The sequence below is a fragment of the Oncorhynchus masou genome, chromosome 31 (assembly GCF_036934945.1).
Source record: "Oncorhynchus masou masou isolate Uvic2021 chromosome 31, UVic_Omas_1.1, whole genome shotgun sequence".
In the NCBI taxonomy this organism is placed as follows: domain Eukaryota; kingdom Metazoa; phylum Chordata; class Actinopteri; order Salmoniformes; family Salmonidae; genus Oncorhynchus; species Oncorhynchus masou.
Window position 1 is genome coordinate 59,313,711 of NC_088242.1, and position 19,139 is coordinate 59,332,849.

Here is a 19,139-nt window from a genome sequence, read left to right on the forward strand (position 1 = left end):
CTCAGCTGTTGATGTGCATTCTCATGCCCTAAACCGAAATAGTCTAGTCCCTAGTTCATATTCCTTAAGCATTAAACATAAGAAAATGGACTGAAACAGGAGGCACTATCTGATTTTCTCCGATAAGAAATGCTAATTTCCATTTTCTGTTGCAAAATGTTTTGCTATGGTATGCCTAATGAATACAGCCCTTCTCTCAAGCAGACAGAACATTATTTTAGAGCACTAAGTGATCCCAGCACCCATCCCTTCCCAAAAGGCATCTACAGTATAAGCATCTGTTTGTTGGAACCAGACTGGGACCAACATGGACAATGTGCCCCAATTGTCTTCTATCTCTTCTCAAAGCTTTCCTTTCCCTAAAACATCCCTCTGCACACGCAGAGAGCGAAACAGCACGAGCTGGACCTCTCTTCAGTGCTCAGTCATGTGGCCTGGGTTTCTGTAAGCCTAAGGAGCTCTGTCTCATGGTGTGTAATTCCTTAGTTGTGGCAGTGTGTATGTGGAGTGGGTGTGTGTATTGCTTCTGCTTCTTGTCCTCTGTTCTGCTGCCATGGCTCTTGTCTCTGGTCTCTGTGCTGAAATGAAGATGAACAATTCCACCAAATCCTCCAGGAGAGCTTTAGTGTGGGCTAGCACAGAGATGGAAGGTTTGTTGACCTATAATATCAGATCAATCACCACTTATGCCTTTGAAAAGTTCAAATGCACCAACACTAATGTGTGTGTGTGTGTGTATGTGTGTGTGTGTGTGTGTGTGTTTTTTGCATGTGCTGCTATTGTTGTTCTACATTCACGGTCTATTAGCTGAAGCAGAAACATAAGCCAGGTAAGATCCACCCTGGGAATAGAGAAATGTTACAGGCAGCAGGACTTATGTGAGGGCCCAGGGCCAACTAAACATACACACACACAAACACACTCACAGATTTTGAAGTCCTTGTACTGCCTGTCCTCGATGGCCACCACGCCACAGTGCAGCACGGTCGGAAACATCAGACCACCGGGTTTCTGTGTAAAATATGGGGAGGAAAAAACACCCTGCAATCAATCCTGCACACAAGACATGTCATTTATCAGCTGTGCTGCATGTGAGAAGAACCAAACGCCGAGCCCAGGTTGGTTTTCATCCCTGGTTAAGTCTGTGAGGTTGTTGAGCGTTGTTCGTTCTGCTAGCATGTCTGGTTAATGCATGTGCACGCACACATATGTACACACACACACACACACACACACACACACACACACACACACACACACTACACCACACACACACAACATGCCTACCAGCCACTTGTCCCTTGCAAAGATGACGGTATTGAGCATGGACTCGTAGAAGAGACAGTAGCCCATCCACTCTGAGATGATGATCAACCTTCTCCACTGGCAGCTCCACCTCCTCCACCTTGCCCCTGAAGATAGTAATAACTGCAAGACATACCATAACACACCATTACCATGGAGCCAATCATATTAGGTCTATGTGAAGAGTACATTGGAGGTCAACACCACAGCACAGAACACAATCATAAGCTTTGCTTCAACTTGGGTCGGGGTCTCAACTTACTTTCTCAAAGTGTTCTGAACATTTTGAGACCATTCTCAATGTCAAACCAGTTGGAGAACATTCCTAGAACATTACCAATTTCTATTTTATTTTAATCCAGAAAAGTTGTGGGAAGGTGACATGCAAAATAAAACAAAGAACCACATGTTCTACCCCAAGCTGTAAGAAACACGGTTCTCAGAAAATGATTTGCTAGCTGGGAAGATACATTCATACAGAAAGATTCTAATCATTAAGCACGTTTCATCCAAAGTTTTTATGCATGTAAAGTTAGACTGTTCTTATAAAAATGTATTGAGTACTATTGGTCATAGTATGGATATAGTTAGCATGCCAAAAGTTCCCGGATGTCATGCTAAGTTGCCAAATTTCGAAATATACAAGCAGTGGACACTATTGCTGTGCTTTTAGGGCCCATAATGCAATTCTTCAAGAAAATGGACATGGCTTCGTAACATTTGCAGATTTGAAGAAAGTCAATGAGAGATGATACAAATGTAAATACAAAATGTAAATATTAATTGCTTTAACTAATTATTACAAATGTTAAGAAAATGTTGAGCAATTAAATAAAAAAGTAATTACTTTTCAAATATATTATTAATATATTATTACACTACTAGCCTTAAACTACGTAGCATATCATTACAGCAGATGCTTGTATGTATGTATATTAGCTAGCTCCTAATGTTAGGTGGATACTAATACATCAAACTTGCGAGTATATGAACTAATACAAAGTTGTGTGTGGTATGTCTGTCTCGAGCCACATACAGTGCATCTAGCGATGCCCGATGAGCCATTTAGGGTTAAACATAGGAATGGACGCAAATAATGAAATATTAAATACAGATGGAGGAAAACATTTATTGATTGGATTATTCACATCATTCTTAGCTTAGCTAAGTGGTATAAATCGTGGTGCGTTCTCAATGGACATTGCTAATGAAGCGTAAGATGTCTAGCTAGTAATTTCTTACGCTAACAAGCTAGCATAAATTGCATAGCAACAGCATCAACTTCCAGTAGACATGCGCTAGTACTCTCAACTGAAAGGATACCGTTTGTTTACAGCATACAAAAATTAACTAATAGTATATAGTATGCAGTATATACTCATTAAGTACACTACCGTTCAAAAGTTTGGGGTCACTTTGAAATATCTTTGTTTTTGAAAGAAAAGCAATTTTTTGGTCCATTAAAATAACATCAAATTGGTCAGAAATACAGTGTAGACATGTTGTAAATTACTATTATAGCTGGAAACGGCAGATTGTTTTATGGAATATCTACATAGGCGTACAGAGGCCCATTATCAGCAACCATCACTCCTGTGTTCCAATGGCACGTTGTGTTAGCTAATCCAAGTTTATAATTTTAAAAGGCTAATTGATCATTAGAAAACCCTTTTGCAATTATGTTAGCACAGCTGAAAACTGTTGTTCTGATTAAAGAAGCAATAAAACTGGCCTTCTTTAGACTAGTTGAATATCTGGAGCATCAGCATTTTTGGGTTTGATTACACGCTCAAAATGGCCAGAAACAAAGACCTTTCTTCTGAAACTCGTCAGTCGATTCTTGGTCTGAGAAATGAAGGCTATTCCATGTGAAAAATTGCCAAGAAACTGAATATCTCGTACAACGCTGTGTCCTACTCCCTTCACAGAACAGTGCAAACTGGCTTTAACCAGAATAGAAGTAGAGTGGGAGGCCCCGGCGCACAACTGAGCAAGAGGACAAGTACATTAGTGTCTAGTTTGAGAAACAGATGCGTCACAAGCCCTCAACTGGCAGCTTCAACATTAACAGTGAAGAGGCAACTCCAGGATGCTGGCCTTCTAGGCAGAGTTGCAAAGAAAAAGCCATATTTCAGACTGGCCAATAAAAAGAAGAGATTAAGATGGGCAAAAAAACACAGACACTGGACAGAGGAACTCTGCCTAGAAGTCCAGCATCCCGGAGTCGCCCCTTCACTGTTGACGTTGAGACTTGTGTTTTGTGGGTACTATTTAATGAAGCTGCCAGTAAGGGAAGGGAGAAGCCTCAGGAGAAAGCTAGGAAGGAGGAAGAGAAGGCCAAGGCCAGAAAAGCACAGCTGCAGCTTGAGTTCAAGGTAAGGGAAACTGCACAACAAATCATCTATATGAATGACCGATTGACTGACTGACACTTTTTTGGTGTCATGACCCTTTTGTGCCATTTATCACACATCACATTCATGATTTTCTGCATTGTAGAATAATAGTGAAGACATCAAAACAAGGTAGTCACCTGGAATGCATTTCAATTAACAGGTGTGCCTTGTTAAAAGTTAATTTGTGGATTTGTTTTCCTTCTTAATGCGTTTCAGCCAATCAGTTGTGTTGTGAAGAGGTAGGGTTGGTATGCAGAAGATAGCCCTATTTGGTAAAAGACCAAGTCCATATTATTACAAGAACAGCTCAAATAAGCAAAGAGAAATGGCAGTCCATCACTATTTTAAGACATAAAGGTCAGTGGGCCAGCAGGAACACCCATGTGAATTGCTCCTGCAGGGGGAGCTATACCGGTCTCATCTAAACCCTAACCCTCTAACCCTAAACCTTAACCCTTTAACCCTTAAACCTAAACCTAAACCTTAACCCTAAACCTAACCCAACTCCATTTCAATGTAGGAAGTACACTGAAATTCCAATTGTGATTTTTTCCTCATTGTTGGCAATGAGGAAATTTAGAATTGATATTGGAATTTCAGTTTACTTCCTGAATTGGCTGAATTTAACCAACCATAACTCTAATCCAGGGTTTTCTAAACTCGGTCCTCAGGACCCCAGGGGGTGACGTTTTTTTTTGTCTTAGCACTACACAGCTGATTCAAATAATCAACTAATCATTAAGCTTTGATCATTTGAATCAGCTGTGTAGGAAACTCTGCTCTAACCCTTTACCCGAAACCTTCTAATCATACCAGCTGACCCTTACCCTCTACCCCTAACCCTACACCCCAAATCATTCTAACACCGAGACAAACAACTCTAGCGTACTGTCCAAAATGTATCGCAACAGTTGACAAACAGCAAAAGAACCATCTGTTTTTATTCACGTTTACCTCAAAGAATCCGTACAGTAAGTGTGCTTGTCCTTGCAAATGACATAAACACAACCTTGTTAGCTCTGATCAAAGCAACGACTCCATCGTTCTCTCATGAAAGCCTCTTACTGAAATGCAAGCTTGTCTGTTTGAATACACACAGATCTATGCAGAGCTCATTTTCTTTTCTCTGGGATAATTCATTGATTGGACATGTATAGCGATTTTGAGACACCCAAACACTTTGCAAATTAAGGGGGAAGCACACCTCATCCCCCTCCAATGTATAGCACCCACTTGGGTGATGCATGGCAACCAATTTGCACCAGAAGGCTCACTACACATCATCTATCAGGTGAGCAGTGATATATGACAATTAGGAATGAGGGGGATGATAATGTGGCCAGGTTGGGAATTTAGCCAGGACACCGGGGATGACACCCTTACTTTTACGATAAGCACCAGGGGATTTCTTTGTGACCACAGAGAGTCAGGACACCCGTTTAACATCCCATCCGAAAGAGGGCACCCAACACAGGGCAATGTTCCCATCAATGCCTTGGGGTATTGGGATTGGAATTTCAACACCATTTACAGCAGCATCTGGTCTCCCATCCAGGGACTGACCAGGACCAACCCTGCTTTGTTTCAGAGGCAAGCCATCAGTGGGATACAGGGTGGTATGCTGTTGGCATAGTCACCTGGTGAAGCATCCTTTGGTCAGGAAAGCTTTTTCGGGATTATCAAGTCCCCTTTTTGTTCAAGTTGGGCTGAAGTGCTTTTGGGTACGCTTTGACTTTCTCAGTGTATTTGATGTCTGGTAGAGACCAAAATTGTGTAATGCAATAATGGCAAGGAGTTTAGTGTATAACGGGAAACTAGGTGACCCTGGCTACAGCACAGAGATTAAACATCTCTATTTTCTTTACACAACAAGCTATTTCTGTCATTCAGATCAAATCAGACTTTTGGCTATAATGATGACTTGAAGACTGGGCTCTGAAGCAAAATTCCTCTGAGACAAACAAAATGAAGTTCCAATATACTGCACCATATTGCACTGGGAATATTGTTTTAGCCGCAAACATTTACCTCTTCTTGAAATTAGATTTTTTTTTTCACATTTGAAGTCCCCTTTCCAGTCATTATGCGCCGTGTCTACACATACAGTAAGCACCACATTATAATGAATGATACTGCCACACTCGAAGGTGTTATGACTGGTTTCATAAAGATGTTATGAACGTCTTATGTATACCCCCTTTAGGTAAAGTGTTACCGATGTGTCACTCTATTATTGGGTCGTGACGCCATTTTGTCACATACGAACACAAAAGATCTCAGACACACTTTTAGTGGTGAGCGCTCATTACGTCATATACCATATTATGGTATCCCAGTGCCACCTTTCCCTATGTAGAGCCAGCCCTTAGTGTTCTCATGTAAACCAGCTCAGCTGGAGGTTAAAGAAAACAAATCTCACTCTGGCAGAAATTAGTTGGCGACAATCGCTTTTGTCCTCCTAATGGAAGTTGTTGAATACAGTTTCTCCAGGAAAGGAAGTATTTGTCAGAATGAAATTAACACTTAGCCCCCCCCCCAGGCTTGGTACCAGTTTGCACTCTGTCCTTGGCTTGCCAAAAGCTTTCCAAAACACACTGGAGGTTACAAATGAGCTGGTCCACTCAATTACCCCATCCATATTTATTTTGATCTATTTTGTTGGTGCCACTTTGTTTATGCTGCTATCATTTTGTTAGGGCTTAAATCTCAACTTGGCTAAGCTGTTAGCTGTTGGCTCCCCCTCTTGGGTTTGAGTTGTGGGGGAGATATTTGTGGGCTATACTCGGCCTTGTCTCAGGATGGTAAGTTGGTGGTTGGAGGACCTGAGGAGGACCTGAGCCCTACGACCATGCCTCAGGACTACCTGGCCTGATGAGTCCTTGTTGTCCCCAGTCCACCTGGTTGTGCTGCTGCTCCATTTTCAAATGTTCTTCCTGCGGCTATGGAAACTTGACCTGTTCACCGGACGTGCTACCTGTCCCAGACCTGCTGTTTTCAACTCTCTAGAGACACCAGGTGTGGTAGAGATACTCTGAATGATCGACTAAGAAAAGCCAACTGACATTTACTCCTGACGCGCTGACCTGTTGCACCCTCTATAACCACAGTGATTATTATTATTTGACCCTGCTGGTCATCTATGAACATTTTAACATCTTGGCCATGTTCTGTTATAGTCTCCACCCGGCATGGCCAGAAGAGGACTGGCCACCCCTCATAGCCTAGTTCCTTTCTAGGTTTCTTCCTAGGTTCTGGCCTTTCTAGGGAGTTTTTCCTAGCCGCCGTGCTTCTACACCTACATTGCTTGCTGTTTGGGGTTTTAGGCTGGGTTTCTGTACAGCACTTTGTGACATCAGCTGACGTAAAAAGGGCTTTATGAATACATTTGATTTGATTTGATAGCTGAGTGACCATTTTCCATTGTTCCCCTATAAAATATGACCGTACTCCAGATAAGTGAGAATAGAGGTTACCTTCGTATTATGTTTTAAATTAACCTATAACACACAACTTCCCATGTTCTTGGTGTATCCTCCCCTTTCAGACACTCTGCCACACATCCCTGTTGTACTGCATCTCTGAGGAGAATAGTGAATAGGCACAGTCAATAAGAAAGACCTTCAGCTCTTACCACTGTCCAGGTGGTTAGACTTGATGATTTTCTCAGAGTATTCCGATATACTGGAACATTCAATCTGGGGAAAAAGCAAAACATAAATAATGTCAAACATTTTGCCACTAATACCAGTGATCACCAAAATAACGAGATGCTTGAACTCATTACGGGAATGAAAAAGGCTTAAGTTATCACTGTGCATCGCACGTGGAGAATGTTTGGATCATAATGGTGGAATATGCCACTCTCTAACTATGTCCAACCAGGTGGGGTCTGAGATGATAGTTAGCACTGGGAGACCAGAACTCTTAAGTAAAGTTAAAGAAACAAAGAATATATCAGTCTGTCCTTTCCTGTGCCCAGCTGTCAAAGCTGCGTACTTCAGGTAATGGGCCAAGTACAGGTTACTCACAAGTCGCCTGCAGCAGTCCTACCAAAGGAAGCAGGACCTTAGAATCTCTCTCTCTCTCTCTCTCTCTCTCTCTCTCTCTCTCTCTCTCTCTCTCTCTCTCTCTCTCTCTCTCTCTCTCTCTCTCTCTCTCTCTCTCTCTCTCTCTCTCTCTCTCTCCCTTTAACACAGACTCACAAGGCACACTGACACGAACACACACACACAGAGCACATTAGCACAGTCTGATCTCTACCTGTATAAAAAAGCAGCTCACCCCATGTCAGTGGTACTCTGCCGTCCTGTCTGGATTTCACAATGGCCACACTTTAGGGGCCCGAGGCACATAGACTGGAACACCACCAGGAGCGCCCAACTGCGCCCACTGCACTTCCAATGTGCTTGATTTATTGAACTGACAAAAATTTAGTTTTTATACAATAAAGAACTTTTTATATTAATGAAGGCTCTCCTCTATCAACTTTAGAGAATTCAATTGAAAGCCTTCACATGAATAAAGCAGGGACACAGTCATGCCGTGCGCACTGGGTCCGCGGTCAAACGACCAGCCCTCATCACTGTCAAACGCTCCCAAAAGCAGGCCTTTCTAATCGACCTGGCCTGGGTATCCGGGATGGATATTGACCTCATTCCATCACTAGAGGATGCCTGGTTATTCTTTAAAAGTGTTTTCCTCACCATCTTAAATAAGCATGCCCCGTTCAAAAAATGTAGAACAAGGAACAGATCTGGTCTGGTTCACTCCAGAGCTGACTGGCCTTGACCAGCACAAAAGCATCCTGTGGCATACTGCATTAGCATCAAATAGCCCCTGCGATATGCAACTTTTCAGGGAAGTTAGGAACAAATATACACAGGCAGTTAGGAAAGCTAAGGCTAGCTTTTTCAAACAGAAATTTGCATCCTGTAGCACTAACTCCAAAAAGTTCTGGGGCACTCTAAAGTCCATTGAGAATAAGAGCACCTCCTCCCAGCTGGCCACTGCACTGAGACTAGGAAACTCTGTCACCACTGATAAATCCACGATAATTGAGAATTTCAATAAGCATTTTTCTACGGCTGCCCATGTTTTCCACCTTGCTACCCCTACCCCGGTCAACAGTCCAGAACCCCCCACAGCAACTTGCCCAAGACTCCCCATTTCCCCTTCACCCAAATCCAGATAGCTGATGTTCTGAAAGAGCTGCAAAATCTGGATCCCTACAAATCAGCCGGGCTAGACAATCTGGACCCTCTCTTTCTAACGTGATCCGCCAAAATTGTTGCAACCCCTATTACTAGCCTGTTCAACCTCTCTTTTGTATCGTCTGAGATCCCCAAAGATTTGGAAAGCTGCCACCGTCATCCCCCTCTTCAAAGGGGGAGACACTCTAGACCCAAACTGCTACAGACCTATATCTATCCTACCCTGCCTTTCTAAGGTTTTCGAAAGCTAAGTTAACAAACAGATCACCGACCATATCGAATCCCACCGTACAATCTCTGCTATGCAATCTGGTTTCAGAGCTGGTCTTGGGTGCACCTCAGCCACGCTCAAGGTCCTGAAAGATATCATAACAGCCATCGATAAGAGACAATACAGTGCAGCTGTATTCATCGACCTGGCCAAGGATTTCGACTGTCAATCACCACATTTTTATTGGCAGACTCAATAGCCTTGGTTTCTCAAATGATTGCCTCGCCTGGTTCACCAACTACGTCTCAGATAGAGTTCAGTGTGTCAAATCGGAGGGCCTGTTGTCCGGACCTCTGGCAGTCTCTATGGGGGTGCCAACCCAATTCTCGGGCCGACTCTTTTCTCTGTATCAATGATGTCACTCTTGCTGCTGGTGATTCTCTGATCCACCTCTACGCAGATGACACCATTCTGTATACTTCTGGCCCCTCTTTGGACACTGTGTTAACTAACATCTAGACGAGCTTCAATGCCATACAACTCTCCTTCCATGACTTCCAACGGCTCTTAAATGCAAGTAAAACTAAACGCATGCTCTTCAACCGATCGCTGCCCACACCTGCCCGCCCATCCAGCATCACTACTCTGGATGGTTCTGACTTAGAATACGGTGCCTTGCAAAAGTATTCGGCCCCCTTGAACTTTGCGACATTTTGCCACATTTCAGGCTTCAAACATAAAGATATAAAACTGTATTTTTTGTGAAGAATCAACAACAAGTGGGACACAATCATGAAGTGGAATGACATTTATTGGATATTTCAAACTTTTTTAACAAATCAAAAACTGAAAAATTGGGTGTGCAAAATTATTCAGCCCCTTTACTTTCAGTGCAGCAAACTCTCTCCAGAAGTTCAATTGAGGATCTCTGAATGATCCAATGTTGACCTAAATGACTAATGATGACTAACTACCTCATCCCCATACTGTTACTTATTATATTTATTTAGCTCCTTTGCACCCCATTATCTCTACTTGCACATTCATCTTCTGCACATCTATCACTCCAGTGTTTAATTGCCATATTGTAATTATTTCACCACTGTGGACTATTTATTGCCTTACCTCCCTTATCCTACCTCATTTGCACACACTGTATATAGTATTTTTCTATTGTATTATTGACTGTATGCTTGTTTATTCCATGTGTAACTCTGTGGTGTTGTTTGTTGTAAATGAGAACTTGTTCTCAACTAGCTTACTTGGCTAAATAAGGTTGAAAAATAATAATAATAATTAAATACCGATCAATATTAAACCTTGAAAGTGTCAGGATTCTGCAGGTATAGACTTCTACTCCCATGTACGCTAAATAACTCCCACTATGGGCTTGTATCCAGGGTACGGTAGGTTACTTTCTAAATGTAATCTCTTACAGTTGCTAGTTACCTGTCCAAATTTTTATCAGCAATGTATCTTTGGATTGCTGAAACTCAGTAATGTAATCTAATTACTTTCAGTTACTTTTTTGATTACTATCCCCTTAAGAGCCATTACAAGAAGACAAAAAGGATCCATCAAACGCATTTGGTGTGTCATCATAGTTATCTCTGACATGTGGTCAGACTCGCTCAGGTGGAACAAACTTAAACTTGCGCCTTTTTTCAATTATGAATTGAATGCCATTGAGAAAACAGAAAGTTGTCATAATGTACTTTTTGCAAACATCCTTTCTGAATTTAAAAGTGATCCAAGAAGTAATCATCTTGTTTTTCAAAGTATCTCTAATCTGATTACAATATTTTTGCTGGTAATGTAATTTATTACAGTGTTTTTGTAACCAGTTTACGTGTAATCGAAGACATGTAATCAGTTACTCCCCAACCCTGCAAGTATCTCTGAGCTGTATGAGGTGATTCATGCTCTACACCACCCATTTACTCTCTGGAAAACAGAGGGGACAGGGTGAAGCTGGCTAATGCTGGAGCCCTTGGTAATGCCGGGGTAGAAGGACCCAGCTGTGGCCTGCCTTCTCTTTGCATTGCTGTTCTGGAGCTGTCAACCTGGGCACAGCTGGACCTCTACAGCCCATTAGTAGCGGTGCCCATGGTAATCAGTCAGCTGCCAGCCTGCCACCACTGGCCACACACATCTGGTCCCCCAGGCCTGGCCTGCTGTAAAATGGCATGTAGAGGAGAGAATGCCATCGATAATGTGTAGCCTGTGAGTGTGTGTGTGTGCGCGTGTGTGTCAGCTTACACTAATTGGCACTGATTTCTCCCTTTGCCGAAGACAGTGACAGATCCAGAACCTACCTTCAGTGCCATGCCTGAGTGGGCGCTCTCACCCACAGAGATCTGAATGCCCCTCACATTGCCTCCCAGCTCCCAATGGTGCCGGAAGGCATCAATCTATCTCTCACCCACAGGCAGTCACACAGGTCCTCCTCCCTGGAGACAGTCTCCAATTGTCACATAGCTACCTCTAAGGAATAAATTCCACAAGGTTGGCTTAAAGGCAGGCACATATCTGCATACAGACTGTTCAACTAAGTGTTGCACAGTATCGGTATTGGAAGAACAGTAATTTGGCCAGATGATCCACACACACACACACACACACACACACACACACACACACACACACACACACACACACACACACACACACACACACACACACACACACACACACACACACACACACACACACACACACACACACACACACACACACACACACTCACTCAGAACAGCCTCAATTCATCAGGTGCATGTACTCTGGTGTCAAAAGCGTTCCAATGCGTTCCATTGACTCCAATGCTTCCCACAGTGGTGTCAAGTTGGCTGGATGTCCTTTGGGAAGTGGACCATTCCTGACATACACGGCATTGCAGTTCTTGACAGCAGAGTTGGAGATCTTGACACACTCAAACCGGTGAGCCTGGCACCTACTACCATACCCCGTTCAGAGGCACTCAAATCTCTTGTCTTGCCCATTCACCCTCTGAATGGCACAAATACACAATCCATGTCTCATGGTTTAAAATAGTCTTTAACTTGTCTTCTCCCCATCTACACTGATAGAAGTGGATTCAAGGTGAAGGTGAGAAGGGATGATAACTTCATGTCATGGAAAGAGCAGGTGTTCCTAAGATTTTGTACACAGTGTAATTGCACATACAGTGCCTTGCGAAAGTATTCGGCCCCCTTGAACTTTGCGGCATTTTGCCACATTTCAGGCTTCAAACATAAAGATATAAAACTGTATTTTTTGTGAAGAATCAACAACAAGTGGGTCCTGTGTGGCTCAGTTTTTTTCGTGGGAACCCATATGTAATTGTAAGTCGCTTTGGACAAAAGCGTCTGCTAAATGGGATATATTAAGTGGGACACAATCATGAAGTGGAACGACATTTATTGGATATTTCAAACTGTTTTAACAAATCAAAAACTGAAAAATTGGGCGTGCAAAATTATTCAGCCCCCTTAAGTTAATACTTTGTAGCGCCACCTTTTGCTGCGATTACAGCTGTAAGTCGCTTGGGGTATGTCTCTATCAGTTTTGCACATCGAGAGACTGAAATTTTTTCCCATTCCTCCTTGCAAAACAGCTTGAGCTCAGTGAGGTTGGATGGAGAGCATTTGTGAACAGCAGTTTTCAGTTCTTTCCACAGATTCTCGATTGGATTCAGGTCTGGACTTTGACTTGGCCATTCTAACACCTGGATATGTTTATTTTTGATATGTTTATCAATTTTTGCTTTATGTTTTGGATCATTGTCTTGTTGGAAGCCGTCCCAGTCTCAGGTCTTTTGCAGACTCCATCAGGTTTTCTTCCAGAATGGTCCTGTATTTGGCTCCATCCATCTTCCCATCAATTTTAACCATCTTCCCTGTCCCTGCTGAAGAAAAGCAGGCCCAAACCATGATGCTGCCACCACCATGTTTGACAGTGGGTATAGGGTGTTCAGGGTGATGAGCTGTGTTGCTTTTAGGCCAAACATAACATTTTGCATTGTTGCGAAAAAGTTCAATTTTGGTTTCATCTGACCAGAGCACCTTCTTCCACATGTTTGGTGTGTCTCCCAGGTGGCTTGTGGCAAACTTTAAACAACACTTTTTATGGATATCTTTAAGAAATGGCTTTCTTCTTGCCACTCTTCCATAAAGGCCAGATTTGTGCAATATACGACTGATTGTTGTCCTATGGACAGAGTCTCCCACCTCAGCTGTAGATCTCTGCAGTTCATCCAGAGTGATCATGGGTGCATCTCTTGGCTGCATCTCTGATCAGTCTTCTCCTTGTATGAGCTGAAAGTTTAGAGGGACGGCCAGGTCTTGGTAGATTTGTAGTGGTCTGATACTCCTTCCATTTCAATATTATCGCTTGCACAGTGCTCCTTGGGATGTTTAAAGCTTGGGAAATCTTTTTGTATCCAAATCCGGCTTTAAACTTCTTCACAACAGTATCTCGGACCTGCCTGGTGTTCCTTGTTCTTCATGATGCTCTCTGCGCTTTTAACGGACCTCTGAGACTATCACAGTGCAGGTGCATATATACGGAGACTTGATTACACACAGGTGGATTGTATTTATCATCAAAAGTAATTTAGGTCAACATTGGATCATTCAGAGATCCTCACTGAACTTCTGGAGAGAGTTTGCTGCACTGAAAGTAAAGGGGCTGAATAATTTTGCACGCCCAATTTTTCAGTTTTTGATTTGTTAAAAAAGTTTGAAATATCCAATAAATGTCATTCCACTTCATGATTGTGTCCCACTTGTTGTTGATTCTTCACAAAGAAATACAGTTTTATATCTTTATGTTTGAAGCATGAAATGTGGCAAAAGGTCGCAAAGTTCAAGGGGGCCGAATACTTTCACAAGGCACTGTAGCCTAGGTGTACCACTGGGCGATTCCACGCCAGCGTAGAAACTTCATTGGGAGGAAGGATGTTTGACATGCTTTTTACATTTGAAGAGTTTATTTCCAAAACGCTATATCCACCAAATTTTCACATTTGTGTTTTGTCATCAGAAATGATTGCTTCTGGTACCTTCATGTGTGTGTAAAATATCCCTGTTCTCAGTCGTTTTATTCATAGATTTTAAGTATGAATTATAATGATTTTCTTGCAAAATGCTATTTATTAATTATTTACCTGAAATTTAATGTTGGTATCCTGTATATTTGATGCTGACATGTGGTTGTCTTACCTAGAGCCTTCAGAAAGTATTCATGGATTACAGTTTTTTTGGATTGCTTACACACTAAAAATTAAAAGTAGTACACTATTAGCAAAACCTTACACTCAAGAAGCAAAACATCAGCCCATATTTGCACAACTATAAGCACATTGTCAACCTCACACTTGTTGCAAAACTCTACGCACAGTGATTTGCAAAACACTAAACACACTTAACATACATTACACACAAAAATCTATCATGAAGTCACGCCCTTGCAATACCAAAGCACTGACTGTCAAATTACCACACCGTCCAACCAATTGGTTCAACACAGTCATCAAGTGTGCAAACACTCGTTTGCTTAATTGTAGAAACACCAATCAGGTGTATGAGCACTATAAAAGCATCATGTGAGTTCATCGGTCTTCAAGCACAATGGAAAGAGTTAGAGAAAGAGGAGGAGGAGGAGGAGGACGGGGAGGAAGAGGAGGAAGAGGAAGACTGGGAGGAAGACAAGAAGGTGCTCAAAGAGGACCGACTCTGACAAATGAAATCCGCGCAACACTGGTTGACCACGTTGTCAACCACGGCCTGACGCTGAGGGAGGCTGGACTGCGAGTACAGCCAAATCTAAGCCTATATACAGTGGCAGTGTGATGAGGACATTTAGACTGGAAAATAGGTATTGTAAAAATATCATCATATCAAAAACATCTGCACGGTTTCAGTAACTGCTTACAGTACTGTATTCTATTCACTATCAGCACTTCTGTTACCTTTTCCTGTGAAATTACTGTACTATTGTATACTGTTTTTCTTCTACATAGAATTGAGGGTCAGGAACGACAAGGGGGAAGGCCTCCTATGTTCATGGAGCTGCAAGAGAGGGAGATAGTAAACATGGTTTTGGCCAACAATGCTATAACACTCAAGCAGCTCCAAGCTAACATTGTCAATAACCACGCCATTTTCAACGATATCCATCAGGTCTCAACATCAACACTGGCACGCATCCGGAAAAAAAACATATTCAAATTAAGCAAATTTATCGAGTGCCTTTTGAGCGCAATTCCGAAAGGGTGAAACGACTGCGGCATGATTATGCAGAGGTATGTATTCACTTTAACAGTGATCTTGCATACTGTCTCATAATTTTTTACTGTTCTGTAATATGTATACTCGATCTACACTGAACTACACAATTTGGGCTGACACTGTTTTTCAGAGAGTATTACGAATGGATGGAGAGGAGTTCCATCATGAGTTCATTTACGTAGATGAGGCTGGGTTCAACCTGACGAGAACACGAAGGAGGGGAAGAAACATCATTGGCCACAGGGCCATAGTCGATGTCCCAGAGCAACGTGGGGGTAATATAACACTCTGTGCAGCCATTACACAGAATGGGGTCCTCCACCGCCATGCCCATATGGCCCCTTACTACACAGCACTCATACTTACATTCTTGGACCAATTGTACAACATAACAGCAGCAAATCAAATCGATCATATGCAATACATTGTTGTCTGAGACAATGTGTCTTTCCACCGCCCTGCTGTGGTTCAGAACTGGTTTCAGCAACATCCACATTTCACCGTCCTATATCTTCCACCATACTCTCCATTCCTCAACCCTATAGAAGAGTTTTTCTCGGCATGGCGGTGGAAGGTATATGATCTCCGTCTCCAGGCTGAGGTACCCCTCATCCAAGCCATGGAGGAGGCCTGTGACCAAATGGAGGTAGCAGCAATGCAATAATGGATTCGTCATTCAAGACGTTTCTTTCCAAGGTGTCTTGCTAATGACAACATTGCCTGCGATGTTGATGAAATTCTCTGGCCAGATCCAGCTAGGTGAAGAGACAATGTGTAGTTGTTTTTTATTTTTTTATTTAAAACTTACAATACGTAAAGTGACGTTTGGTTACAGTATTACATTATATTTGTACTTTGTTGATAGTAGCCTACTCTAATCATAGTGAAGTAGAAGTGCTAAAAGTGTTTTACGGTTATCACAGCAGAGTGTAACTCGTGCAAACAGAGTATAGTAATGTTGGGGCGGCAGTGTAGCCTAGTGGTTAGAGCATTGGACTAGCAACCAAAAGGTTGCAAGTTCAAATCCCCGAGCTGACAAGGTACAAAATCTGTCGTTCTGCCCCTGAACAGACAGTTAACCCACTGTTCCTAGGCCGTCATTGAAAATAAGAATTTGTTCTTAACTGACTTGCCTAGTAAAATAAAGGTAAAAAAGTGAAACGTGTGTGTGTTTCATATGGTAACAAAGTGTGGTTTTTAAAAAGAAGTGTATAGTTTTTACAAGAGTGTTTAATTTAGCATAGGATCTGTAGTGTTTTGCTAATTGGGTGTGTGGTTGTGCTAATTGTGTGTAGTGTTTTGAAAACATGGGCCCTGTTTTGAAAATCGTGCTTAAGCAATCAAAGAAAACTGTAAATATTTAAAGAATTCTCACCCATCTACACACAATCCCCCATAATGACAAAGTGAAAGCATGTTTTTTAAATTATTTGCAATTTTATAGAAAATGAAATAACAAAGGGATTGAATGGTTCCACTTTGACATTACGGGGTATTGTGTGCAGGCCAGCGATCTCAATTGAATAAAATGTAAATTCTGGCTGTTACACAACAAAATGTGGGAAAAGTCAAGGGATGTGAATACTTTCTTAAGGCACTGTACTTTCTGTAGGTACTGTACTTTCTGTAGGTACTGTACTTTCTTAAGGCACTGTACTTTCTGTAGGTACTGTACTCTCTGTAGGTACTGTAAGCCCCGTTTTGATCAAGACAAACCCTGCAAGGAATGACCATCCATGAGATCAAATCCATTGAATCCATTTACCATTCACTGTGTTGTTGGTGCTCATAAAATGTATCAGACCTTCAGAATTAACAGAGAGCCCACTCTGGAAATGTGATGTACTTGTGTAGCATATTGTTCCAAACAATAGCTCTTATAATGAAAAGGGCACTTCTGAGATTCATATTCATATTTGTAATGTTGAATACATTTGTGAAAATGGTTATAAACTAGACATACTCCATATGGTAGAGCACACTATAAGGGACATAACGGCAATAAGATTTTGTCTGCATAATGTACCGTTCACAGATCATAAGATCTTACAAGAGGCATATACACAGTGCCTTCAGAAAGTATTCAGACCCCTTGACTTTTTCCACATTTTGTTACGTTACAGCCTTATTCTGAAATGGATTACATTGGGAAAAAAATCCTCAGCAATATACACACAACACCACATAATGACATAACGCAAACAGGTTTTTAGAATGTGTTAAAAATAAAAAGCAGAAATACCTTATTTACATAATTATTCAGTATCCTTTGCTATGAGACTCGAAATTGAGCTCATGTGCCTCCTGTTTCCATTGATCAACCTTGAGATGTTTCTACGTCTTGATTGGAGTCCACCAGTGGTAAATTCCATTGTTTGGATATGATTTGGAAAGGCACACATCTGTCTATATAAGGTCCCACAGTTGACGGTACATGTCAGAGCAAAAACCAAACCATGAGGTCAAAGGAATGTTCCGTAGCGCTCCGAGACTGGGGAAGGTCACTGGGGAAGGGTACTGGGGAAGGGTACCAATAAATGTCTGCAGCATTGAAGCTCCCCAAGAACACAGTGGCTTCCATCATTCTTATATGGAAGAAGTTTGGAAACACCAAGACTCTTCCTAGAGCTGGCCACCTGGGCAAACTGAGCAATCAGGGGAGAAGGTCCTTGGTCAGGGAGGTGACCAAGAACCCGCTGATAACTCTGACAGAGCTCTAGAGTTCCTCTGTGGAGATGGGAGAAACTTCCAGAAGGACAACAATCTCTGCAGCACTCCACCAATCAGGCCTTTATGGTCGTAGAGTGGCCAGACAGAAACCATTCCTCAGTAAAATGCACATGACAGACAACTTGGAGTTTGCCAGAAGGCACCTAAAGACTCAAGAAACTCAGAGAAACAAGATTCTCTGGTCTGATGAAACCAAGATTGAACTATTTAGTCTGAATGCCAAGCTTCACGTCTGGAGGAAACCCGGCACCATCCCTACGGTGAAGCATGGTGGTGGAAGCATCATGATGTGGGGATGTTTTTCAGCGGTAGGGACTGGGAGACTAGTCAGGATGGAGGGAAAGATGAACGAAGCAAAGTACAGAGAGAACCTCAATAAAAACCTGCTCAAGAGCGCTCAGGACCTCAGACTGGGGCAAAGTTTTACCTTCCAACAGGACAACGGTTCTAAGCACACAGCAAAGAAAACACAGGATTGGCTTTAGGACAAGTCTCTGAATGTCCATGAGTGGCCCAGCCAGAGCCCGTACTTGAACCCGATCTAACATCTTTGGAGAGACCTGAAAACAACTGTACAGTAACGCCCGCCATCCAACCTGGCAGAGCTTGAGAGGATTTGCAGAGAAGCTTGTAGTGTCATACCCAAGAAGACGCAAGGCTGTAATTGCTGCCAAAGGTCTTTCAACAAAGTACTGAGTAAAGGGTCTGAATATTTATGTAAATGTAATATCAGTTTTTTATTTTGTAATAAATTAGCAAAAATTCTAAAAACCTGTTTTTGCTTTGTTATTATGGGGTATTGTGTGTAGATTGATGAAGTGGGAAAAAAACTATTTAATACATTTTAGAATAAGGCTGTAACATAACAAAATGTGGAAAGAGTCAAGGGGTCTGAATACTTTCCGAAGGCACTGTAGGTCTAAAAATGCCAATTGTCATTATTTCAAAAAATATCACCTGTGATACAAATGTGAAAAGCATTTCAAACACCCTTCCTCCC

General features: G+C 42.1%; 1 protein-coding gene across 1 annotated transcript in view; it reads right to left on the reverse strand.

The window, feature by feature from the left end:
* LOC135525248 (protein arginine N-methyltransferase 8-B) overlaps window positions 1–19,139 on the reverse strand; it is a 42,051-nt gene that overhangs the window by 17,293 nt on the left and 5,619 nt on the right. Inside the window, 4 exon segments of the mRNA XM_064952967.1 lie at window positions 921–1,011; window positions 1,288–1,369; window positions 1,371–1,428; window positions 7,333–7,396. Coding sequence (XP_064809039.1) covers window positions 921–1,011; window positions 1,288–1,369; window positions 1,371–1,428; window positions 7,333–7,396 — 295 coding nt within the window.